Source organism: Paramisgurnus dabryanus, chromosome 19 (genome assembly GCF_030506205.2).
Source record: "Paramisgurnus dabryanus chromosome 19, PD_genome_1.1, whole genome shotgun sequence".
Taxonomy (NCBI): domain Eukaryota; kingdom Metazoa; phylum Chordata; class Actinopteri; order Cypriniformes; family Cobitidae; genus Paramisgurnus; species Paramisgurnus dabryanus.
In genome coordinates, this window is record NC_133355.1 from 8,727,543 (window position 1) to 8,753,231 (window position 25,689).

The 25,689-nt window shown below is 36.8% G+C and overlaps 2 protein-coding genes across 4 annotated transcripts; both read left to right on the forward strand.

Annotated features, from left to right (window-relative positions):
* Positions 1-1,133: 1,133 nt before the first annotated feature.
* On the forward strand, positions 1,134-6,161 carry lrrc71 (leucine rich repeat containing 71). Its single transcript, XM_065282101.1, has 14 exons — positions 1,134-1,218; positions 1,334-1,459; positions 1,686-1,769; positions 1,863-1,938; positions 2,040-2,114; positions 3,566-3,634; positions 3,931-4,090; positions 4,172-4,255; positions 4,351-4,530; positions 4,607-4,673; positions 4,780-4,853; positions 4,917-5,043; positions 5,131-5,219; positions 5,305-6,161. The coding sequence occupies exons 1-14, from the start codon at positions 1,134-1,136 to the stop codon at positions 5,428-5,430; spliced, it is 1,422 nt and encodes a 473-aa protein (XP_065138173.1). The 3' UTR covers positions 5,431-6,161.
* An 853-nt stretch (positions 6,162-7,014) lies between these two features.
* Positions 7,015-25,689, forward strand: setdb1a (SET domain bifurcated histone lysine methyltransferase 1a). Of its 3 annotated transcripts, none has more exons than XM_065287842.1 (21): positions 7,015-7,250; positions 7,915-8,115; positions 9,092-9,166; positions 10,113-10,309; positions 11,109-11,134; positions 11,218-12,508; positions 12,866-13,006; positions 14,861-15,065; positions 15,185-15,258; positions 15,378-15,568; positions 17,519-17,627; positions 17,710-18,160; positions 18,296-18,509; positions 18,651-19,015; positions 19,981-20,097; positions 20,370-20,539; positions 21,358-21,585; positions 22,796-22,843; positions 23,437-23,639; positions 24,852-24,940; positions 25,134-25,689. In XM_065287842.1, the coding sequence occupies exons 1-21, from the start codon at positions 7,243-7,245 to the stop codon at positions 25,249-25,251; spliced, it is 4,521 nt and encodes a 1,506-aa protein (XP_065143914.1). In that variant the 5' UTR covers positions 7,015-7,242; the 3' UTR covers positions 25,252-25,689. The 3 variants fall into 3 exon arrangements, with proteins under 3 accessions (XP_065143914.1, XP_065143921.1, XP_065143929.1); XM_065287849.1 differs by having other exon boundaries at positions 17,713-18,160; XM_065287857.1 differs by lacking the exon at positions 9,092-9,166.

Sequence of the window (25,689 nt, forward strand, 5' to 3'; positions counted from 1 at the left end):
TATACTTGCCTGTTGCTTATACATTTAGCAGAGAATCTGTGATGCAGTTCATTGCAAGGTCATAATAACCATTATTACTCCAGGTATACAGACAAATCGTATTTTATTTGTATGGACAGTCAATACATCTTCAAATAAAGTGAATTTTAACTATTGCGTAGCATATTGACATTGTGTACCATCATTTGATTTACAAAACACAACACTGAAAACCATTCAAGTCAATTATACTTTAGTACTTCTATCTGATTCAGTCATTTTATGTATTGTAAAATGTGAAGAACCATAGGATACTAAAAATATGTAAAAAAAAAAAAAAAAAAAGTAAAACTATTGTCATTTGTTATGCTGTTGGTGGCTAATAACCTTTTTTTAGCAACAATAACAGTAGTTCACCCAAAAAAATGAAAATCTGTCATTATATTCCCATATTAAACCTGTATAAACAAGCTTGTTTGAGTGCATGCTACCCCGCAAGAACCAACAGGCGGATGACATCAAATTACCGCGAGAGCGATTACAGAAAGCATACGGAGAAATCTGATTACGAATCGCTCTCGCGGTATTGTGATGTCATCCCCCGGTGAGTTCTAGGGCGCCGGTTGAATTCAAACAAGCCTACTGTCTTTGTCTAGCTGAACACAATGGAAGATATTTGTAATCAAACTAGAAGGAATATGAGGACAAAAATACTATGGAAGTCTATAGTACTCCAAAACTCTTACAGTTGTAACTCTGGTTACAAGACATTTATACAGGTTTGGAGGGTGAGTAAATGAGATAATTTTAATTTTTAGGTGAACTGTTCCTCGTTCAGCGTTGGCCGGAACTGTGATTACAATACAGTATTTTTTGTAATTGAGTATTTTAATAAACCTCACTTTTATCTAACTGGATTTAGCCCCGAGTTTCAACATAAATGCCAAAATAATACACTTAAAAATATAAACGACACTTGTCCTCTGGGTGGCGCTAAAACCAGCCGCTGATATCTGGGTGACTTCCTCCTCAGCGCGTACTGTTGCTATAGCAACAAAACACGACCCGTTCAGAGTGGCATCGTCCTAAACATTGAAGTTCTTAATTTATACCTCAAATTTACTTTAAGCCATCAAACCTTTAATTTTTGAAAGATGAAAAAGCGAGTTGATAAATCTGCAAAAAAGGAACCAGACAAGGTGGATTGTGGAACTGAGAAAGAGCCACAAAAGACTGCAGGTGATTTTTAGACGGACAGTTTTATTTGGACACTTATTTGATAAGTTCAAGATACACGTCCAGTTATGAGCTTACTGTAAGTGCATTCCCATTTATATGTCAATGTTAACAATAGATGACTACCATTGTTCAGGAAATCTTGAAGTGGATCTTCCTGTGCTGTGTAAACTGACGGGTGTTAGAGAAGTCCCTACTGTTAAGATAAGGCAGCCAGCACCATCATCAGAGAGTGGAATTATGGGTAAATTCTCCCTTTTATTTACTCTTTTATTTATACATTTTGCATTTATACATCAAACCCACGACCCAATGCTTTTTAACAAAATAAACAATCCATATACCACATATTTGCCTTATTTAGATGTCCCAAATAATCTCTTCAAATGACTGAAGTGCATATGTTAATTTGTTTCTTTATTTATGCTGTTTGAATAACTTAAAATAAACTCCAACCTTGAATAAAGCAGAAAGCCAAATGTCAACGTGGTCCCCTAAGCCCTGTCTCCAGATCGAGCTTGAAAATGAAGATGTAAAGGAGGTAAAGATATCTGGTAAGCATTTCAGTAACACTTAAAGTAACTCAACGTTTTATCATAGTAAATATTCCACTTTGATGTTTTTGCTTATTGTTATTATGTTGATAGGATGGAAGGTGGATGAGAAGATGCTTCAGGTGCTGAGCAAAATATTGGCATCGCTTGATAACTTACAGAGCCTACAGTGAGTCTCTGTGATTGTGTGTGTTGTCAACTTACAAGCAAAGAGAATGTTTGTTATGTTACCCCATGTCCCCATGTCTCACTAATGCTGATGTTTTGCAGCATGTGGCGCACAAGTTTGACAGATTACACCTTCACCTTACTGAGAAACACCATCGCTCTGTGTTCAAATCTCAGGTGATTTCAATTTAACAAGAATTTAGAAAAATACCTCTGTATAGTCTTCAAAGGAATAGTTCACTCACCCCAAAATGAAAATTAGCCCATGTTTTACTCACCATCAAGCATTCCTAGGTGTATATAACTTTCTTTATTATGCCAAACACAGTCGGAGATATATTAAATAATATCCTGGCTTTTGTCAACTTTATAAAGCATTGGATCATGCCCCATTTTAAAGCCCCCATGTAGTCAATAATGTTATCATTTAAAACTCATCTTTGTGGGTGATACTAGCATATTTAAAAGTTTTTCATGTGAAAGGGGCTACAAATGCAGCCCACCATTCTTCTTTGTCTGATTTAAAATCAGCATGGTTACTTTAAAGCCTCCTTTTCACTGTACATGACAAATGACCGTTGATAAACCGAAAGGAGAGTTGGGGTGCCAACCACCTGTGAGGGGGTAATTTTCTATCCAATTAGAGTTTTGGATGCATAAAAACTTGTGCGAATACATCGCATGTGACAAGTCGACCAGAAGTGATGTATTTCAGGGGTTCCAGTCAAAACACTGTGTGGAAGGTGAAAATGATTAATACATTTTTTTACTTTATTAGTAACACTAGAATCCTTTAAAAACGATGAGTAAATTCTTAAATATATTCGTAGATTAAAGGCTCTTGTGCTGAAATGAGCTTTTCTCCCATGTTGGCATGGTATTGCGATTAAACTGAAATTTCATTACAACTGCCACTAGGGGGCGAACTCTGACAGTCGTGTACAGATGTAGTGTTCAATGGAAAGGTGGTTTAACCATATATCTTTAAAATATTAAAAAGAAAACATGAAGTGCAATTTTTTTTTAAGTTGAACTATTTTGCTCTTTCAATGTTAAACTGCAATTATTTTAAAAATATTAAAAAGAAAATATTAGTTTTCAGTAAAATTTTCTGCCCAGATCATATTTAATTTTTTACAAAAATAGCTGAAGACCCATGCTCTACACTCTTGCCTTATTTTACTTCTCTTTTCACTTTTTTGGAAAACTCAAATTATATGCAGCAATTGTGTTGAATTATGAATTTGCACATGGTTTGTCTTAAAGCATATTAAAAACTCCACATAGACATATAAACAGCAATTAAAACTTGATTGTCTTGCTGGTGGACTTTAAAGCTCGAAAATAGCGCATCCATCCATCAAAAATTTATCCATAAAGTTATTAAATGCCTATAGGGTAGGCTAAAGGGAATATTGGTGCCTTTTCATTTTTTACCTTCTGGAAGTGTCAATCATTTTTATAGATAAAGTTGACTTGGAAATTATTTTCATTGAGATAATTATTTAAATTGGTGGGTCATATTCTGTGCTTTGCGATTCAAGAAATTAATTTGAAAAAAAAGTTGTCATGTGATAACCAATATTGTAAAGCTACTGACATCATCTATTATCTTATGTCTGTGCTAGGAAAGTAGTTTTGGAAGGTAATTCACTCCCGGAGCAGAGTTACCACTTAATCATTGGGGAGGGCAGCATGTAAGTCATTGTTATTTCGAAACAACCCTTTATGTAATATTTGCTTAAAATAATGAACTTTATTTAAAGGTATTGCGGAGGATTTTCTATTTCCGGCTGGATCATCAACACTATTGGTCCTCCTAGTTGTCAATCAGGAGTGTTGTGCAATTGCATTTTTTAAAAATGTGGATAAGGCGGTTCTTTTCTGAAATTCGAGAAAATCCTCCGCTATACCTTTAAGGTTTTTGGATGCTCATGCATTATTATTAATTTTTCACATAGCCCAAAAATAGTCTTTTCTATGTCCATGCTAGGTTGTCTTATTTATCACTGCGGAACAATCGTATAGGAGAAGAGGGAGCTCGTCTGATTGGTTCAGCTCTTTCAACTGTACATTCGTCCAACAAGACCCTCCTGTCACTCAACTTGGCCTTTAATAACATTGGGGACGCAGGTGCCATTTATATCGCTCAGGTTTGTAGAGTTCATTTTGTATATGGAAGAATGTACAGATTTGTTACAGGATATGTTATCTTCATTGTTTAATTTTTAAAGGGTCTGCGTTTTAATCGTTCCTTGAGGTGTCTGTCATTATCCTACAATCATATAGGTGATAAGGGGGCGGCTCATCTAGCTGAGGTACACTTCTATACATCTGCATCTTCTCTGCCTAATTTATCAGCGATTATTATTTTTTAATTTAATAGTTTATGCACATGTATTGCTTTCTGTAGGTGCTCAGTAGCTTTGCTTTGACACACGAAGAGATCGTAGAGAGGAGGAGACTGATAATGAAGCGTGAGGAATCGACGCTGGTCCAGCCGTCTCAGGTCAGTCTCACTGACAGCACATCTCTTTCAGTCCACAGCAGTTCATCGCTGGACCATAACCCCAACAAGGGTGTCAAAAAGAAGGTAGAGCATCTTTTATTATGTCTCTTTATGACATAAAACAATGTTTTTAATTTAAATTTGATTAATGTACACGTAGGACAACCTTAAGAAAGAGGGGAAACCAGCAACAGTACAGAAAGAAGAGCCAAAGCTGGCAAAAAAAGGTCATTCATTTGAACACTTTAATGCCTGTTATGAATGAGATGTAGAGTTTGATTATGCTTGGTTGTGAATATATAAAGAAAGACCTTTTTTTGGATTTTAATTTAGACAACAAAGTGGCCCGTGGTCAGGCTGGAAAGGTGGGCGGCAAGGATAAGAATCTGACAGCGCCTGAGCCAGAGGTAAATTTGAAAGAGAAAGTAAAACATTGAATAATATAAAACTCTAATAAAATCTTTCACTAGACATTAGTACATGAAACGGTGGAGGTGACTGAAACAGTGATCCCACTTCTGGATACTGAAATTGTGCACACTGGAGGGAAAGTCCTTTATCCAGGAAACCACTACCTAGACTATCTTAATCTCTCAGGTGAACCAATATAGACTTCAAGCTCATTCTCTACATTTTTATCACAGTAAACATTGTAAGCAATCTTAACGTATTCTTTACTGATAGGAAATAAACTGACAGAGGAAGCACTAAAGCTCTTCCTCTCATCTTTGGAGAGCCAAGGTGATGGAGGACTCCGCCGTCTCTCTCTCAATGTGAGCATCAACACTCTGTTTATCTTTTCTTGTGACACTCAAAACATTTAAAAAAATAATAATTTCTGTAAACCATGCCTTTCAGAGGAATCACTTCTCCCCAAACTGTGAAACTTTCCTGAAGATACAAGAAATGATGTCTCTTAAGGACACAATAAGTGCTGGTCAGGTGAAGGATGAAGAACAGGTTGAAGCACAGAGCAATGGATAGGTGGATAGGCATAGATTAATAAAAAAAAACAATCTGCCTCCATCTAACTCTTTTCAAGGTTGCATAATTTTATAAACTTGCCAGTTTTCATGTTCATATTTATCTTTTAGCCATGTTATATTTTCAACACAGCCTATATTCAAACTTGAAACATACTTGAAGATATTGTTTTTAATGATTTTAATAAATTTATTGTCTGTTTAAATGCTCTAAAATGTTTTGTAGACAAATATAAAATTGTAATGATATATTGCAGAGCTTCTCAGACTTTTCTGGTGTGCAGCTCCCCTGTGTACGGTACATCCCTTTGTGCCCCCCCAAAAAATGTTTTGACATAAAACATTCAATTCAATTTGAATTAAACAAAACATATTAAATTGTACATTGTAGTGGTGTTGGTTAGTAGTCTTATTTTTCTGAGGTTTAATTACACAGACATTTTTATAAATTAAAAGGGATAGTTCACACAAAATTGTAATTCTGTCATCATTTTTTCATCCCAATGTTGTAAACCTGTATGAATTTCTTTTTTCTGATGAACACAAAAAATATATATTTTTAAAAAGTGATGTAAGCAAATAGCTGATTGGAATTGACTTCCATAGTAGGAAAACAAATATTATGGAAGTATTGTGATAAATGATGAAGAAGATATTTTGATAAAAGAGGGTAATCACAGATTTGATGGTACCCATTGAATTCTATCATATTTTCTTACACTGGGGCACCCATGGCCTCCCAGGGGTCCATAGCCCGCAGTTTGAGAACCACTGATATATGGTGTTTTATAACAGCAACCCTTAAAGGGTTTACTGATTGAAAACGCAATTAAACATGCATTCACTTGAATAAATCTTACTACTGTTTAAAGGGGACATTTCACAAGACTTTTTAAAAATGTAAAATAAATCTTTGGTATGTGAATTTGAAGCTCAAAATACCATACAGATAATTTATTATAACATGTGTACATTTCCACTAGGTGTAGGTTTGAGCAAAAATGTGCCATTTTGGGTGTGTCCTTTAAAATGCAAATGAGCTGATATCTGCACTAAATGGCAGTGCCATGGTTGCATAATACATATTAAGGGACGGTATTGTCCCTTTTTGACATCACAAAGAGAGCCACATTTCAATGACCTATTTTTTTACGTGCTTGCAGAGAATGGTGTACAAAAACTAAGTATTTTCTAGGTCGAGACCCAATTATAGCACTTAAACATGGAAAAAGTCAGATTTTCATGATGTGTTCCCTTTATCTTGTCAAAATCTTGTTTTGTTTATTTCGTTCATGCTTTTGTTCAAGTAACGTTATATAAAGTATGGGAATTTTATGTATTGTTAAAAGGTAATAAATTGCTTTTAAAGTCATTTATGTTTCATTTTAATATGTTAAATATTTTATTTTTATTAGAAGTTTGTAAAAATAAAATTGCAAACCCTGTTACTTTGTTCATTTTTATCGTTTGCACTCTCTTATACAAAGTTATTATCACTGGTGTTAAATAAAGCCGTTGAAGAAAACATGCTGTGGGCGGAGTTAATCGTCCCGCGTCGACGTGCATTGGACCAATCAGAACGACTTGTAGGCTCTCTGCAGCCGCCAACATACCGAAAGAACCCCATTATTGTTGTGCTACACGTGTTTTTAGCTCATATGAGTATACATGTTTGTTTGTTTTGCCTTATAGGTCAGCGATTGTGCGGTAAACATCTACTGCAGCGCAGAGGGACTTTTACTTTGTCGAGCAAGCGTTTGCGTATGAATCGTGCGCCATATGTCCTTTACTACTGCAGCTCTACTAAGCGCCAATGAATCTGTGAGTATCCAAATCACTTCATAATTATACTACAATATTAGGGATTAGCGAGCATGTTTATAACTTGCTGCTTGGCATTGCCATTATTTAATGTAAAGGTAGCGTTGCTAGAGATGTTTTTATTATAATTTTGTAACAATTGTAAGAAGGAAGTTGAATAGAAGTTGTTGTTTTTTTGCATGTGCTGCCTCCCCTTGTCACGGTTGTAGTTCTTGATTCATCTGTCAGTTATGAGTATTTACCATTTTGAGACTGACATCTACATAAATTCACATCGTGTGTCAAGATATAGTCCACAAGTTCGTGGCTTAGATCTCAGGCGAGGTGTATTGTTTTCCTAATTTAGGTTAGAGATGGGGTCAACAACATTACAATCAACCAATCATATTTGACAGATATGTTTACCGTTATTGTGTAGTTTAGGTTTACATCCATTATTAAGGTGCTTCTAAACCTATCATTTAGTACAGGAAAGTCGCCTAGATGCCCTTTATAAAACTTTCAAAGAAAATAAGCACATATAGAAATTATGATTTAGGTATATGTCATTGTAAAGATAAGACTATAGACTGATACTACGGTATACTCGCTTTTTATTTAGCACCATTGAGATGTGACATCTGTCTTAAAAGTGTTTACCTGATTCATTATGTTGCTCAAACAGTAACAGAATGAGCAGTGGAGCGAATGAGGAGAACCTCATGATGATGACGAAGGACGACCTCCAGCGCTGGATCCAAACAGAGGTGAACAAAAACCCTCAGCTGGTGCAGAGACACGAACAGCTGGCGCAGGTGGAGGAGTGGGTCAAGCAGAAGGAAAGTGATGCCACCCACACCCGAATACTGTACAGCAGTGCCTGCGAGTGAGTGACTGATTATATCATCTGAACCAAACTCCATTTGAAATTTAGGGGTTAGTTAAAGGTGCACTGTGTAACTTTTAGAAGGATCTCTTGACAGAAATGCAGCATAATATACATAACTATATTATCAGTGGTGTCTAAAGACCTTACATAATGAACCGTTATGCATTTATTACCTTAGAATGAGACGTTTTTATCTACATACACCGTGGGTCTCTTAAACGGAAGTCGCCATTTTGTGTCGCCATGTTTTTACAGTTTTGTCACTAATGTATTTTGTCTTAGATGACCACATGTTTGTCCTGTGGCGGCTACCGTAGCTTCTCTTTGCGTTTTGGTGACGGTGGACTAAGCAGTTTGTTGCAATTCACAATCTCACTGCTAGATGCTGCTAAAATCTACACACTGCACCTTTAAAACGTGACACAGGGATGTACTTAATTTTTTAATGTGACCAAATTCATGTTAATAATAATTATTTTTAAGCAGATTTGGTGCTAAATGTTTTTAGAAAGTAAGTAATCAGTCTTTACTAGGGCTGCAAGATATATCCAAAATGACTGAAAATATCGCAAATGAGCATGCCGCAATACTAGTTAAGTTTCTGGTAAATTTCCGGGGAACCTTCCATGGGAACTTAAACTGGGAAATTTTGGAAATATTCCAAATTGGAAATTTAATGGGAATTTGTGGGAATTATTTGGTAATTTATATAAACAAACATTTCTTGATATAATTGTAAGTAGATTTTTTTATTTCAGGGGGAGTGAGTGTGTGTGTGGCGGATAGTCATTTTTAGACAATACTTTTTTAATTATCTCACCTAAATTTTTCCTCAGTCAGTGTATTTGTTTTTACAATGGTATAATGTTGTTGCAGACTAGCTTGCACACTGCACAATGAATATTTAAACAAATTTAATTAATTTACATGAATACATGCAAAGATGGATATTTTGACATTATTTTGTGTGCAGGACTCAAGAAATTATTTGTGCATGCTATGGAAAAATGCAAGTACACACAAGGAGTGTGGCCTCAATGGCCCTTCAGTAAGCAGTGTCCATGTGAATTTAAAATTGCATCAAATCTTGTTGTTTTAAACAAAATTATGCAACAAGGTTGTTTTTAAACTACATTGAAGTTCCCTGTTATAGGTAGGGCTGTGACGATACATCACGTTCCCCATTAAAAAGACCTGCCTGAAATCGATTCTGAATCCCAAAGCTCCGATTCTGTGTTTCATGCACAGCTTGTGCGTGTACTATGGCTTTGTGATCAGTAGGAAGTCCTTATCAATCTAAAATCACTAAGAGTTTGAGTCGTTTATAATGTGAATTTTAAAAAGCAACATTTGTCAAACACAATCATTAAAAAAAAATTATTATCATGAAAATACCTGAAACAATCTGAAGAACAGCGATATAAATATCCCTTAAGACATTTCCTGGAATAGTGTTTGTAATGCTACTTCTTCTGTGGGACAAATGGCATTTCTACATGAGAGCGCCCTCTGGGTTTTGGATGTGGCGGCATTTCACTGTAATTTATTCAAATTCATTCTTTGAGAAAACACGCATTTGTACGAATTATCGTCACAGCCCTAGTTATAGGTAACTTTTTAAAATCCCAGTTTATTTCCATTAATTCCTGTTAATTCCCATATATTCCCGTTAATTTCCAGCCTTGAAAATTTTCAGAATTTTGCAATCCTATGCAATACACATACTGCAATAGTTATTGCAAGAGAGAGCGAGATAATTAAAAAATATATATTTTTATGGCCTGTAACAGCTTTTGATCCTTGACAATGAGTACCAAATGATTAAAATAAGAAAAAAGTATCCAATAAGAGCAGTGCATTTAATTCAAAGTACATTAAATGTTTTATGCAAATGTGCTGGCATTGAATATTAAAATGAATATACATATGAATACTTTTGTATTATTTTACATTTCTCTCGATTGATATTACTTGTTCTTGGTCGTCTATATCAGATCAGTCCTTGAGTGCGAGTCAGTGATGAAAGGTCTTTATGGGATGCTGGGATTGGACTACCGAGATGTCGATTCGGAGGAAGAAGAAGGAGGAGGAGTCAAAGAACCACAGGACGTCATTCAGATCATAGACGATGAGGTTGGGGAGGAAAAGAGTTGGCGTGATGATGATGATATTGTGTTCGTTGATATGGGTGGTAAGAGACATTCATTAAAAGTACTAGGAAATGTTATTATTGGAAATAAATAGAGATGCGCCGATATATTAACCAATAATCGGTATCGGCCGATAATAGCACATTTTTACACTAGCAGCTATTGGCCGGCAGCTAATAGTCATGGCCGATATGTCCTGTCAATCAAAAAAGAGAAACAAAAAATGATATGAATTTGACCTTTGTGTAGGGCTGGGAAACGATTAATCGCAACCAATTGTTTGCAGAATAAAAAATTGTGTTTACATCATATATATTGTGTTTACATCACATATATGTGTGTACTTTGTATAATTATGTATATATAAATACACACAGATGCAAGTATATCTTTAAGAAATATTTACATATACATTTTTATATTGAAATATTATTTATATTTTATATATTTATGAATACTTAATATATAAATAGTTTTTTCCCCTTAAAATTATACATGCATTTGTGTTTATTTATATATACATAATTTTTATACACAGTACACATATATATGATGTAAACAAAAACTTTTATTCCGCAAACGATTATTTGAGATTAATTGTTTCCCAGCCGTAGCTCTGTGTATAAAAAATATAAAGAAACATCACTAGTTTAATGTTTAATATTAATGGTCATTATATGAATAAAGAACTAATTTAACCACCAAACTATCGGTATTGGTCTAAATAATCGGCAAAACATCTGTGGACCAAACATCGGTGCATATCTAGAAATTATGAAGCAATCTTTTAAATGTCAATTGCACGACTTTGACCTTTGCATTTTTCTCTTACACTTGCAGCTACCAAAGAAACTTTGGAGCCCATGGTGAGTATATTAGCTGGTGAAATGATACACACATCATGATATAATACACCGCCCAATGCTTATTTTCTCTGTCTCTTTCTTAGCTCGAAAAGGTGACAGTAGCCATTGAGAAGTCATCCAGACTAGTTCAGGATTTAGTCCAGATGGTGACCAAAACATCTTCCATAAGAGCAGATTCGTCATCGGACATCTACACCAGACCTTCATCGATCTCAACCTCTGAGATGAGGTCTGCATGTGAAAGCCTGGAACCAACTGACAGCTCCATTGCAATAGTAAAGACTGAATCATTGTCAATGGCAACAACTGCTAAAATGTTCAGTCCAGAACATCCTGTTAGTACCCATAATTCGGATTTCACTGCAAAAATCAAGACTGAACCTCAATCGGCACCATTAATGCCTGAGATATCTTCACTTCACAACTGCAAAGATCAAAAAGCACTTTTCAGTCATGGCGGCTCATCCTTAGCATCAGTTAAGCGTGAATCTGAAATGATGTCCGTGACTCCTCCCATCACAATTGCTGGTTATAATTCGGATGCCGGAGCTACAGTTAAAACTGAACCTCAACTCACACCGGTCATTTCTAACATTTCCTCACTTTCTAGCAATTCCCACCCATTTTCAGTTAAAACCGAACCTCAATCGAAGCCATTGTTTTTCGAAATTCCTCCCGTTCCTAGCAAGTTGGAAAAATTGGAAACGACTATGGATCACAAATCGGATTCCATGGTTACACTTAAGAGTGAACTACTATTGACAACATTAAAAACCGAACAACCCAAAACTATTCCCGATCCTAGCTTGGATTTGCATGCCATTAAAACTGAACCTCAACTGGCAGCAGTAACTCCTGAACCGTCTTCATCGCCAATCGTTTTGGAGAAACCTCAAAGTACTCCAAGTTGTAATTCGCCATCAAAGACTACTGAGATGTCCTCTGAACTGCCACCTGAACCACCAAAGAACTCTGAACAAGACAACACTATTTCCAGTAATAAATCGCCACCTACAAACAAAAAGGCAGCCAAAAGGAAGAAATCGAAATCCCCCGAGCCATCACCAAGTACCAAGGCCAAGCTGAAAACTTCAGAAACTGCGTCATCCGTCTCCCACACTTCCGACTCTCAAAAAGAAACGGCAAGGTCAGCTTCACATGCAGAGAGTAGTGATGACACAGAGATTTATGACACAGAGGAGCTTGACAGCCATACACAAAGTGATGAAACCCCTAACCCACCCCCAGAGTCATCAAGTAATACAGCTGCTAAAAATACCACCAGCAATCAAGTAACCACCCCACCTCCAACCACCCCACCTCCAGTTATCAAAAAACCTGCTGCTTCTGCGAAACCTTCAGATTCTAAACGAGGTAAAAATGAAGGTTAATAATGAACTTGAGATCAGTAAAGCATCTCATACCCAGTGTTGGGAAAAGTTACTTTTCAAAGTAATGCATTACAATATTAAGTTACTCCAAAAAAGTAACTAATTGTGTTACTTGTATAATTGTATAATTTTTTTAAATCGAATTAATTAAACACAAAAAGTAACTTGCATAATTTTTTTGAAAAAGTAGCCCAAATATTAATGTGCACATTTCAAAAGTAATGGTTACTTTACTCGTTACTTCAGAAAAGTAATATTATTACGTAATGCACGTCACTTGTAATGTGTTACCCCCAACACTGCTAATAACATCATGTATCATCTGTTGGTCTTTTTTTAGCTTCCAGTGCACCATCCAGCAAGTCCTCGGAGCCAACTAAAACACATGCAGAGATCAAATTAAAGGTCGACATGGTTGCATTGGGGAAGGGGAAGAAAAATGCTTGGTATCGGGGAACAGTGGTAGAAACTCAAACACCAGGTGACAAACTTTTTTTCTGTAAGGTGTACCCATTTCTTAATAATTGTATTAATAATTGTATTGTAGTTTGTTCCAAAGCAGCTTTGTGATGCATAATGCCTTGCAACATCCCAGTGAGCAAGACATTGACGTATGTTATGTGTACCGTATTTTCTGGACTATAAGTTGCGAATATCAGTTTTGAAGAGGAAAAAACATATATAAGTAGGACTGGACTATATGTCACGTTTATTTCGAAAATGATTTCACAAAATCCAAGCCCGAAGAACAGACATTCAACTAAACAATAGCACAGAACAGCAGGTTGAATAGGTGTCCACACATGTTAAAGAAATAGTCTTCTCATTTTCAATATTAAACTATGTTATTACCTTAACTAAGAAGAGTTGATACATCCCTCTATCATCTGTGTGGATGCACATAAGCGCTGGAGCGCGCTGCGACACTTCGATAGCATTTAGCTTAGCCCCATTCATTCAATGGTACCAAACAGAGATAAAGTTAGAAGTGACCAAACACATCAACGTTTTTCTTATTTAAGACGAGTAGTTATACGAGCAAGTTTGGTGGTACAAAATAAAACGTAGCGCTTTTCTAAGCGGATTTAAAAGAGTAACTATATTGTATGGCGGAACAGCACTTTTGGGAGTACTTCGACTCGGCGCAGTAACACCCTCCCTCTCCCATTATGAGAGGGAGAAGGGGTGCAGATTTTTCAGGCGAGTCGAAGTACTCCCAAAAGTGCTATTACGCAATAAAATATAGTTCCTCTTTTAAATCCGCTTAGAAAAGCGCTACGTTTTATTTTGTACCACCAAACTTGCTCGTATAACTACTCGTCTAAAATAGGAAAAACGTTGATGTGTTTGGTCACTTCTAACTTTATCTCTGAGTGGTACCATTGAATGAATGGGGCTAAGCTAAATGCTATCGAAGTGTCGCAGCGCGCTCCAGCGCTTACGTGCACGCACACAGATGATAGAGGGATGTATCAACAATTCTTAGTTAAGGTAATAACATATTTTAATATTGAAAATGAGTAGACTATTCCTTTAAAGTAACATAAACAGTTATTTACACGATACACAATAGCATAAAGAAAATACCTGGGAGGCTGAATAGAGAAACCTTGTCGTGTTGTAACACGACAAGCCAAATCAAGTAAAAAAAGTCCCGAAGTCATTCCACATCACTGAATCCATTAAATTACATAAATACAGGAGCAGCACAGAGCTGCTGTAGATGGTAATGGTTTCTCTTGGTTCATATTCAATCATTTTGACGTATAACTCGCACCTGACTATAAGTTCCAGTACCCGCCAAACTATGAAAAAAGTGTGACTTATAGTCCGGAAAATACAGTACATTAGTGCGTTTTCATTTTACCATGGCATTTTCTTTTCACCAAAAATCTCCATCCACACTACACAACCGAAAATGCATGATGCATATCTATTCTTGCATACTGGGCAAGTGTATAATAACGTATTGCTTTAATAATAGTTTAGCTATGTGCATGTTCTTTAATAAAACACATGTGCTTAAAAAGAGCAAAGCCTGCAGTTTCGTCCTTATGTTATCACTTACACGGTTGCTGCAGCTGGTCATTATCATCATTTAATAGGGTTGATGGTCATATGATAGGGGCTTGACAAATCAGGGGAGGATACGCAATGATCCGGAACACACAATCAGGGACTGAATGTGGGCGGTATTCACGTCTTAAGTCTCTGGTTAGGTCTACAAGTTCAAATTAAGTTTTCACACTAATTTTGGTAGTCTTTGCACTGGTTTTTTATAATATATTGTTTACAGCAGCAAAAGTTTAACCAGCCTGATCTTTTCTCTTTTAAGAAAATGACAACAAGTACAAGTTGGAGTTTAAGAAGGGTAAAATATACAAGATTCCTCCTCATCACCTGGCCTGTATGAACCCACCCCTGCTTAAGGATCTGTTCATTGGCTGTCGGGTTGTGGTCAGCTATAAAGATGCTGAAGACAAGACGTGTTTCGGGGCCGCCGTGCTTGCTGAACTTCCAGATCGCAAGAATCGCATGAGGCGAGTTCCCCTGAAAATTCTTCATGTAGTTTTTGTGGACTGAATCATGCTATTTGTGTTTACAAATATGCTTTTATAGTTCGTAGTGATGTTTTATATATCATGTTTTATTCTAACAGGTTTCTGGTGTTTTATGATGATGGACGGGTAGCTTATGTGGCATTACCAGACCTTCATCTCGTCTGCAAACAGTGTAAGAAATTCTGTTTGCTTCATCTACATGTCAGGATTGTGGCTCATAATGGCAACAATCTCTAGACCTGAAAACTAGTAGAGGATGTTTTTATTGTGGTCAAATGTTGTTCTTTGTAGTGAAAAAGGTTTGGAGGGACATAGACGATGAGACCTGCAGTTCGCAGGTGAAGGAGTATCTGCGTGTCTATCCTAACCCAATTGCTGTGGTGCTTCGTGTGGGCCAAGACACAAAGGCGGAACGTGATGGCAAGTTTCAGGCCTGCACGGTTGACCAGTTGGATGGAAGTCTGATACAGATTTGCTTTAAGGTGACACTGGCTCTTACGTAAGCTGCATGTGTACTTCATAATCTATGCAAACCTGGTAATCGTTATTTCAACCAGATTTGCATGACTGTTTCTTGTTTTTATGGTTGTTTAAAGGTGCCATAGAATGGAAAACTGTATTTACATAGATTTTTCGATTAATCGTTTTTTTTTTTTTACGTGGTCGATTCAAAATTGATTCTTAAAGCCCACAAATCGATTTTTTTCCATATTTATTTCCGCAAACATGGGAACGTAAGTTCAACATTAATCTAATTACTAGTCTTCTCCACTAGATGTCACCCCCTTTTTCCTGTGATGTTACCAAGAAGCGAGAGGCGAGCCTGTCATTCATTCATTCAGTCTTCATTTTAATATATTCTAATATAATATAATATTCCATATACTCTACATTCATTAAGTTGAATTGAAAATCGAGTAAAAAAAAAATCGTTCCTGATAACCGGAATCGAGAATAGAAATCGAATCGATTTGATAGCTTGTGAATCGAAATTGAATCGATCTGGAACATCTGAATCGATACCCAGCCCTAATATTTACTGTACATGGTTATGACATTGTGAGCATCAAATACGATTGTTTATTCATTCTTATGTAAACCTTGTGCATGCTGGAAACAGGCCAATCTCAACATAACGCCAACGGAGAAGTTACAGTTGAGATGTACGCCCCAACATTAAATCACACATTAAATTAAGTACAATATTGTTATTTTACTCTCATGAGAAAATCATCCAAAATGTTTATCTTGTCAGAATGCATTGTCCATTAATCATATCCTTCTAGATTGTAATACATCTGCCCCTTTGAGAAACCTTTTTAACTCTGTTGATACTTTTGAAAAGGTTTCTAATCAAGTGAATCCAAACATGGTTTTAAGATTTCTAGAGGAAATACATTTTAAACATCTTTTCTAGTCTTCCTTCTTTAAATTATACTTTATTCTCACCATAAATATATAGCCTTAGAAGCTGGTATGGCGTTTAAAAAGAAAAGAAAGAAAGAAAGACAATATTGTGACAATGCTTAAAACAAAGTTGTGACTGCTGAGTTAGCGATATATGCTTGCGTTTAGGCTAAAGTTCTACTATTAATGTTACAGTTACGTTTTTCAGGTCCATATTGAAAAATTCACAAACTTTCCACTCAGAAACCTCCATTAACAATCTCTAAATAATTGATTATTCCTCAAAAGCTGTATCTTTGTCTGATACAGTCTCAAACATAAAGTCTGGTAACACACACACAGAGCTACAGAAGGAGCTGCTTTAAGAAAAAGCCAATCAGAGCAGAGCTCAACATTATTATTCATGAGCTTCTCAAATAAGGTAATAATAGACCATTTCATTTTAAATCCTAAATCCTGGGGTGGTAAATGGACATGCAAAACTGTCTCTGGATCATTGTTGCACTTAATAAAGTAACATACCTTCTACGTAGATATCAGACAACAATTTAACAGATAATTGCAATGCATTTTTTGGCACCTTTGAAGCACATTTATCATGCACCTCTGGTTGATTGAACTTGTAGGTTGGATCAGACTCATTTGTAGGTATTATTTAGAAATGCGCGGATATATTTGTGCCGATACAAATACAGATAGTTTTGTTGATGAGTTTTTCCGCCCCTTTTGATTGCCAGGATGTAATCTGCCCTGATTATCGACAATGTCTAATAGTGGGAAAAATTGCTTTTGTCTGCTGATACAGATTATAAGCCGATACATCGGTGCATCCCAGGGTCAGTGTAATAATGGAGGATATAAAATATTTGTGTGTTGTCATTTAAGTCGTTTGACATTACTTATAGGCCTATGCACTAACATAAACATGCATTTACATCCTGCGCAAGCTTAAATGCCCCTTTTATAATAAATAAATTGTCATTTTCTTAATCCTAATTTTGCTAATAAACATTGATCTTTTTCAGGGAGACAAACAAAAAGAGTGGGTTTATAAAGGCTCAGACAAGCTGGAACACATTGTTACTATCAAAAAACGTCTGGCTCAACAGAAGACACAACCGGCGAATAAAACAGGTAGTCTATCGGTACGTGTTTGTGTGGTTTTGTGAATTTTTCTGTGCTTTAATGCATAACTTTTTGTTGTCCTGTCGTTTAGCAGGAAACAACACTGCTTCATCTCATGTAACTCGACAAACTAGCGTGCCCAACAAAACACCATCTCAGAGTCCTCAAAATGCCACGACGGCTGCGTCTGCCACACAGAAAACACAGAACACCGATGCCACAGTCACCAAAACACCATCTCAAAGCTCTCCAAACGACACTCCAGCTGTGTCTGCAACACCTCAAACTAATACCACAGTTACCAAACCACCAACTGTTAGCCCTAAAAATGTCACACCAGCTGTTTCTTCCACACATGTAAAACCACAAACTGTTAACAAAATGACCGATGCACCATCTATAAGCCCTCAAAATGCCAAATCAGCTGCGTTCCAGCCAAAGGTTGTTCTGCAGAAGTTGGCCATCCCGCCAGCTGTAAGTGCATCAAAGGCTGCCATACAAACCATCAAATCTGGTACAGCAGTCGATGACCCAAATTTAAGGTGAGTTATAAACATAAGTAAATTACATTACTTATTAAGATTTCCTTATATTTCTTGTAGTTTTTGCTTGCATCACCAAAGCATAACTGGGCCAAATTACTTTTTATATACTTAATTCCCATTTTTTTATTCCAGAAGTGCAAAACGACCTTCACCTGATGAGGACGAAGATCATGTATTTGAGAAAGACCAGCCCAAGTTCACAAACTTGTATCATCGCTGTTGTCCGGCATGCCTGGATGGGGTGAGACCGAAAAATGTTGACATGCACCATGGTCAAAACCCACTTCAAATTCCACTGCTTTTTAAATTTCGCCGAATGACTGCCCGGAGACGTCTGGATGGAAAGGTGAGTACAGTTTAAAATTGCTCTGATTGGCACAAACCACTAGCAATACACACCGTTCCCTTGGAGCATACACACCATTAAACTGTATTGCTTAAGTAAACTGGAATTTGCTGTAAATTTTCCCAAATTTGTCCCCATCAGGTGTTTTTTCACATCTTCTATCGCTCTCCGTGTGGGAGGAGCCTGTGCGACATGCAGGAAGTGCAAGTGTACCTGTTTGAAACACAGTGTGATTTTCTCTTCTTGGACATGTTCTGCATGGACCCGTTTGTCCTTGTAAACCGTGCCCGACCCCCCTCCACGTCAACCAATCAACCTAACCTGTATCTGCCGGACATATCGGAGGGCAAAGAGGTTCTCCCGTTGCCCTGTGTTAATGAGGTGGACCATACACCCGCTCCTAGCATCAGATACACCAAAGACAGAAGTCCGGCTCCAGGTGTCTCCATTAACACAAGTTTAGATTTCTTAACCGGATGTGACTGCACGGATGGCTGCCGGGACAGGTACTCGTTGAGTCTTTTGTAGAGCATAAACATTTGCATGTGACAGTATAAAAAATTTAATTAAAGAAATCTTTTGGTTAAGTGCTCGGTTAAACACTTGCATAACAAGCGTATTGTATTGCATTATGAACAGTTTCTTAATATTAAAGGGACACTTTTCCAGCTCCCCTAGAGTTGAACATTTGATTTTTACCATTTTGGAATCCATTCAGCTGATCTCTGGATCTCGCGGTACCACTTTTAACATTGCTTAGCACAATCCATTGAATCTGATTAGACCATTAGCATCGTGCTAAAAATAACCAAAGAGTTTCAATATTTTTCCTAGTTAAAACTTGACTCTTCTGTAGTTACATCGTGTACTAAGACCAACAGAAAAGTAAAAGTTGCGATTTTCTAGGCAGATATGGCTAGGAACTATACTCTCATTCTGGCGTAATAATCAAGGACTTTGCTGCCATAACATGGCTGCCATAACATGGCTGCAGCATGCGAAATGATATTACACACTGCCCAAAAATAGTCCCCTGCTATTGAAAGATCATAAGAGGTCTATTTTCGGCTGCTGCGTAATATCATTGCGCCTCCTGCAGCCATGTTACAGCAGCAAAGTCCTTGATTATTACGCCAGAATGAGAGTATAGTTCCTAGCCATATCTGCCTAGAAAATCGCAACTTTTAATTTTCTGTCGGTCTTCATATACGATGTAACGACAGAAGGGTCAAGTTTAAAAAGGAAAAATATCCAAACTCTTTGGTTATTTTTTAGCGCAATGCTAATGGTCTAATCAGATTCAATGGATTATGCTAAGCTATGCTAAAAGTGCTAGAACCAGACCCGGAGATCAGCTGAATGGATTCCAAAAAAGTAACTCTAGGGGAGCTGGAAAATGAGTATTTTTTTTACAAAAGTGGAGAGTGTCCCTTTAAGCTCATTAATAAAAGTCTATTTATGTGTATGACAGGACAAAGTGTTCATGTCATCAGATGACCATTGAGGCTACATCTCTATGCAGCGGAGGTCCTGTAGATGTTACTGCTGGATATACGTATAAGAGACTGCAGACAACCCTGCCGACAGGGTTAGAAACTCATTCTTGCTTATATATTGTGCTTTATGTCTATATTATGTGCATATTCCACTGTATAGTCTATAAGTTTTAGTGTGCATTGCATTACAATGTGCAGATCATGCACCCACATTTTCACACATCATTATACATGTGTACAAATAAAGTTGAGTTGTTTGTAGAGTTGAGAGATAATTAAGGTTGTATTGACTGTGGCATTGGCAAATAAATAGGTTAATTTAGCCAAATCAAACGCCATTGTGTCCTCTCCTGCGTCTCTGTAGGGTGTACGAGTGTAACCCTCTCTGCCGCTGCAACCACCGAATCTGCAGTAACAGACTTGTTCAACACGGCCTGCAGCTGCGACTGGAGCTCTTCATGACTCAACACAAAGGCTGGGGCATCCGCTGCAAAGACGACGTGGCCAAAGGAACCTTTGTCTGCGTTTTCACTGGTGCGCAAACGTGTGTTTATAATGTCACTGTTGTAGACAGGGATGGGCAGTATTTCAAATACATGTATTTAAAATACGTATTTGAAATACAAAATAGTATTTTGTATTTTAAAGCCTTTGAAAAAAATGAAATGTAATTAGTATTTAAATACATTTAAGATGAGTATTTTTGTATTTTTAAAATACTCAAAATACTTTGAGCCAGTCAACCAGTCAGTGTGCTGTTTTCATGCATCAACTAGTTCAGACCAGACACCAGAGTTCAGGTAAGCAAATATATCTGTGCAGCTTTAAGTGGGCAATAATTTAAATGTTGGAGTGGGAAAAAAGCAAGGGAGATTGAGTTATTGGGTGTGATGTCATGTGATTTGTGTTATTATAACTGTCGCGAAAGGAAATTCAGATTCACACTTGCACGTTGGCATGCAGTTTAATGCATGACTGAGAGAGTGTGAAACGCTGAAAAATAGGCCTACACTTTTGACTGGAAAACCACTATTTTTAAATATTTTACTATGTTCTTACCTTAACTTAGACAAATGAATACATAACTGTCTATTTTCAATGCATGGAGGTAGAGCACTTAGTTTGCAGCATTTCGACCTCAGCGCGCAGTAACATCTTCACAGGAGTGATGATGTTACTGTGCCAGAGGTTAAAGTGCTGCAAACTAAGTGCTCTTCCGCCATACAATATAGTTCTCATTTTTTATCCACTTAAAAATCACTACGTTTTATTTTGTGCCACCATACTTACTCGTGTAACTACTCTATACAAGAAACCTAAACCTTTTTTAATGTTCTCTATCAATCTACTAGGTAAAGTCATGACAGAAGATAAAGTGAATGAAGATGACATGGTGTCTGGTAACGAGTATTTGGCCAATCTTGACTTCATTGAGGGGGTGGAGAAACTGAAGGAGGGTTATGAAAGCGAGGCGTACTGCTCGGACACAGAGAACGAAAGCAACAAGAAGACGATAACCATGAAAACGGGTCCGTTGTGGAAAAATACCATCTTTCATGAGGACTCTAGCAGTGGGGAAGGTATGTTGGGTGCTAAATGTAAACTTTTGGTTGCTGTGGGTAATTTCTACACCAAATGAAATTGCAAATAGGATTGTTTCCCTCCATTCACAAATGGTCAGACAAAAAGATAGTCCCAGGTCCCGGGTACAGGTTCAAAGGAAAGCACCACCGTTTTTCAATATTTTACTATGTTCTTACCTCAACTTAGACAAGGTAATACATACATATCTTTTTTTCAATGCGTGCACTTAATCTTTGGACTGTGCGTTGTGAATGTGTTGGCATTTAGCCTAGCCCCATTCATTCCTTAGGATCCAAACAGGGATGAATTTAGAAGCCACCAAACACTTCCAATGTTTTGACTGTTACATGAGTAGTAACACGAGTAAGGTGGTACAAAATAAAACGTGGTGATTTTTTAAGCCGATAAAAATAAGAAATATATTGTATGGTGGACGAGCACTTAGTTTGCAGCACTTCGACCTCGGGCGCAGTAATATTGACGCAAGTTTGAGCGAGGGGGGGAGTAGTCAGAAGTGATGATTTTACTGCACGCCGAGGTCAAAGTGTTGCAAACTAAGTGCTCTTCCGCCATACAATATAGTTATAATTTTTATCTGCTTCAAAAATCGCCACGTTTTATTTTGTGCCACCATACTTACTTGTGTAACTACTCGTGTAACAGTCTTTAAATAGGGAAAACATGGAAGTGTTTGGTGGCTTCTAAATTCATCCCTGTTTGGATCCTAAGGAATGAATGGGGCTAGGCTAAATGCTAACACATTCACGACGTGCTGTACAAAGATTAAGTTTACACATTGAAAAAAGATAGGTATGTAATACTTCTTCTAAGTTGAGGTAAGAACATAGTAAAATATTTAAAAAAGGTGGTGTTTTCCTTTAAGAGGGGCTTGGAGAATGACCTAGGTAGGCTTACCAGCAACTTGACAAGTGTGACAAGATCTTCAGTACTGAGATACATCTGCTTTCATTGTAGGCCAAAAAAAGCTTTAAAAAAATTACCTTGTTTTTCTAACCCTCATACAGCAAGCGAGCTTATGGTTTTGGCTTGGAGGCTCATCCAGGACCTAATACCCTTAGACGATAAAGTTATCTCAGCCCACTCAAACAAATATTTGCAATTCTGTTTGGTGCTCGGAGTACAAATGACCTGTTCTTCCTGTCAATTGCGTGCTTTGAATAAATATTTTTCCTCTATTGTTCTTAGAAAAAGATGAAGCTATGCAGCTGGACACTGATAAAGTGAAGACGGATGGTAAGAGAGCACAACAAGTGTTTTTAACTAAAACCTTTTAAAAAGTTTACTATGTATAATATGCTAATTTTGATGTGCTCGATGAGGAGTCTAGGGGTTCTGATCCACCAAGTGTTAAGTATAGGGCTGTGTCGGTTGTCATAACAGTCACAAACTATAAAAAATATAAAGTACTAACTCACCCAAAGATGTCTTCAAGTTCAAGGGGAGGCAACTGATGTCAGTGATGATGCGCTGGCTTGGGGGCGGAACAATGGGGCAAGATAATCTCTCTTGGTCATGGTTGTGAAAAAGTATCAATCTGTGTTACCTGTACACCATCAGAAAACATTTTCAGCAGAAATAACCAAAAGATAAATAATAAATCCTCTAAACTTGTTTCCTGGCCTGCCCTATTTTTTAAGTCCTTACATGAGAAAAAGCTAGCTATCATGTAAACCACAGGAAATATCTGAGGATACTTTGAAGAATGTGACTCATTAACCAAAAGAGAGCTGATGGACACTCTTGTATTCTCTTAAGGGCTTGTTCTTCATTTGGTTTCATGATATTTTGTCATACTGTATATCAGTATTCAATTTTTTATGTCTCAGGACAAGAAGCTTCTGGCCCAAAACGTTGCTTTGCCATAAAGTCGTTCGAGAGAAGAGTGAAACTTCTAGAAACGTCTGATGCACGAAAAGAGAAAACTTGGAAAGCACAACTTGCCAACAACACCCGCAGACTGTTCGACGGAGAGGAAACGTGCTACATCATTGACGCGAGGCAGGAGGGCAACCTTGGACGCTTCATCAATGTTAGACAAACTTTACCCTATGCAAGATATACACTATATAGGCACACTGCCTTCTAATAAACATGTTTATCTATTCAAGTAATAATTCCACCATTTGATACGATTTTAAAGAAGTTTGTTTCCAGCTTTGTTGCAACAGTTTTGGAAGGGCCTTTTTTGTTTCAAAATGACTGTTTTAGCTGGGTTCAGGTCTGGGTCTGGTTGCATAAAGCACCTTAAAGGGACATTACACTTTTTTTGAAAATATTCTCATTTTCCAGTTCCCGTATAGTTAAACACTTGATTCTTACCGTTTTGGAAACCATTGAGCTGATCTCTGGGTCTGGCGCTAGAACTTTTAGCATAGCTAAGCATAATCCATTGAATCTGATTAGACCATTAGCTAATGATATTATTCACACTGCCCGAAAATAGTCCCCTTGGTTATTTTCAATGGCAGGGGACTATTTTTGGGCACTGTATAATATCATTGCGCCTCCTGCAGCCATGTTACAGCAGCAAAGTCCTTGATTTTTACGCCAAAATGAGAGGATAGTTCCTAGCCATATCTGCCTAGAAAATCGGTCTTAGTACACAATGTAACTACAGAAGAGTCAAGTTTTAAATAGGAAAAATATTGAAACTCGTTGGTTATTTTTTTGCGCAATAATAATGGTCTAATCAGATTCAATGGGTTGTGCTAAGACCCGGAGATCAGCTAAATGGACTCCAAAACTGTAAAAATCAAATGTTTAACTCAGGGGAGCTGGAAAATTAGCATATTTTTTAAAAAGTGGAATGTCCCTTTTTTTGGGGATAGTGTTTTTAAATTTATCATTTACTCACCCTCATGTTGTTACAAATTTCTAAGTTATGATAAACAAAAGAGTAGATATTTTGAGGAAAGTTTATAACCAAACTGTTCATGAGCCCCATTCACTTCTATAGTATTCTTTTTTCCTACTATGGAAGTGAATGGGACTCATGATCTGAGACATTCCTAAAAATATCTTCCTTTGTTTTTATCAAAAAAATCTAGACTGGTTTGTAACAACATGATGGTGAGTAAATAATGACAGAATTTTTTTGGGGGGTGAACTATCCCCTAGTAGTCAAACTTGTTTATTTAACCCAATAGTTTTGTCCATATCGTGTATAATGATGTGATTATACACATGCTAACTTGTTTTTATTACTTTAAATAGCTTAATGTTGGATTTTCTCTTTCAACAGCATAGCTGCAGTCCCAATTTGTTTGTTCAGAATGTCTTTGTTGACACCCATGACCTCCGGTTCCCCTGGGTTGCGTTTTTTGCCAGCAAGTAAGTCTCTTTCTAAATACTAGCTTATGTTTTTTTTTTGTTTTTTTTTGCATAAACTGATAAGTAAAGTTTTAATTAAAAAAAAAGAGTGATTTTAAATCATTTAAAAGTTTGTAGGGTGATGCAAACAACTGATGTATTCTTATACATGCAAACTCTTTTTTTTTTTTTCTCTATTATCTCTTTTTACCAGGCGTATTAAAGCTGGCACAGAGTTGACATGGGATTATAACTATGAGGTGGGCAGCGTTGAAGGGAAGGTCCTGCTTTGCTGTTGTGGTTCATCACGGTGCACAGGAAGACTGCTTTGATTTTCATGTTCATCTTAAAAAAAAACAACACTAAATGTCACTGGACTGGACTGTTTTACAAGCCTATTAGAATAGTATTTGTGGCACCATTTAAAACAGCATTCCAATAATATGACCCCCTTCAATATGAATTAGGAAGTTTGTGTTGTTTTTTATTTGTTTTTATTATTCTTAATGTCTTGTTTGTATACTAATTGTAAATAAAATGTGCAAATATGAAAATTAAGCTTTCTAAGAAATTCTCGTTGGCATCATTTCTTGAGTCAAACATGGGCGTGCTGAGCTTGACATTAAAACAATAAACAAATATTTTTTAAATATTCATTGACATTATTTTATAATTTTTTGTATGTGTAATATACATTAACGTTAGTTGTATCTTATTTTATTCGTATAAAATACGCCAAAATAAAATAGTTGTGATGGTAAAATAACAAA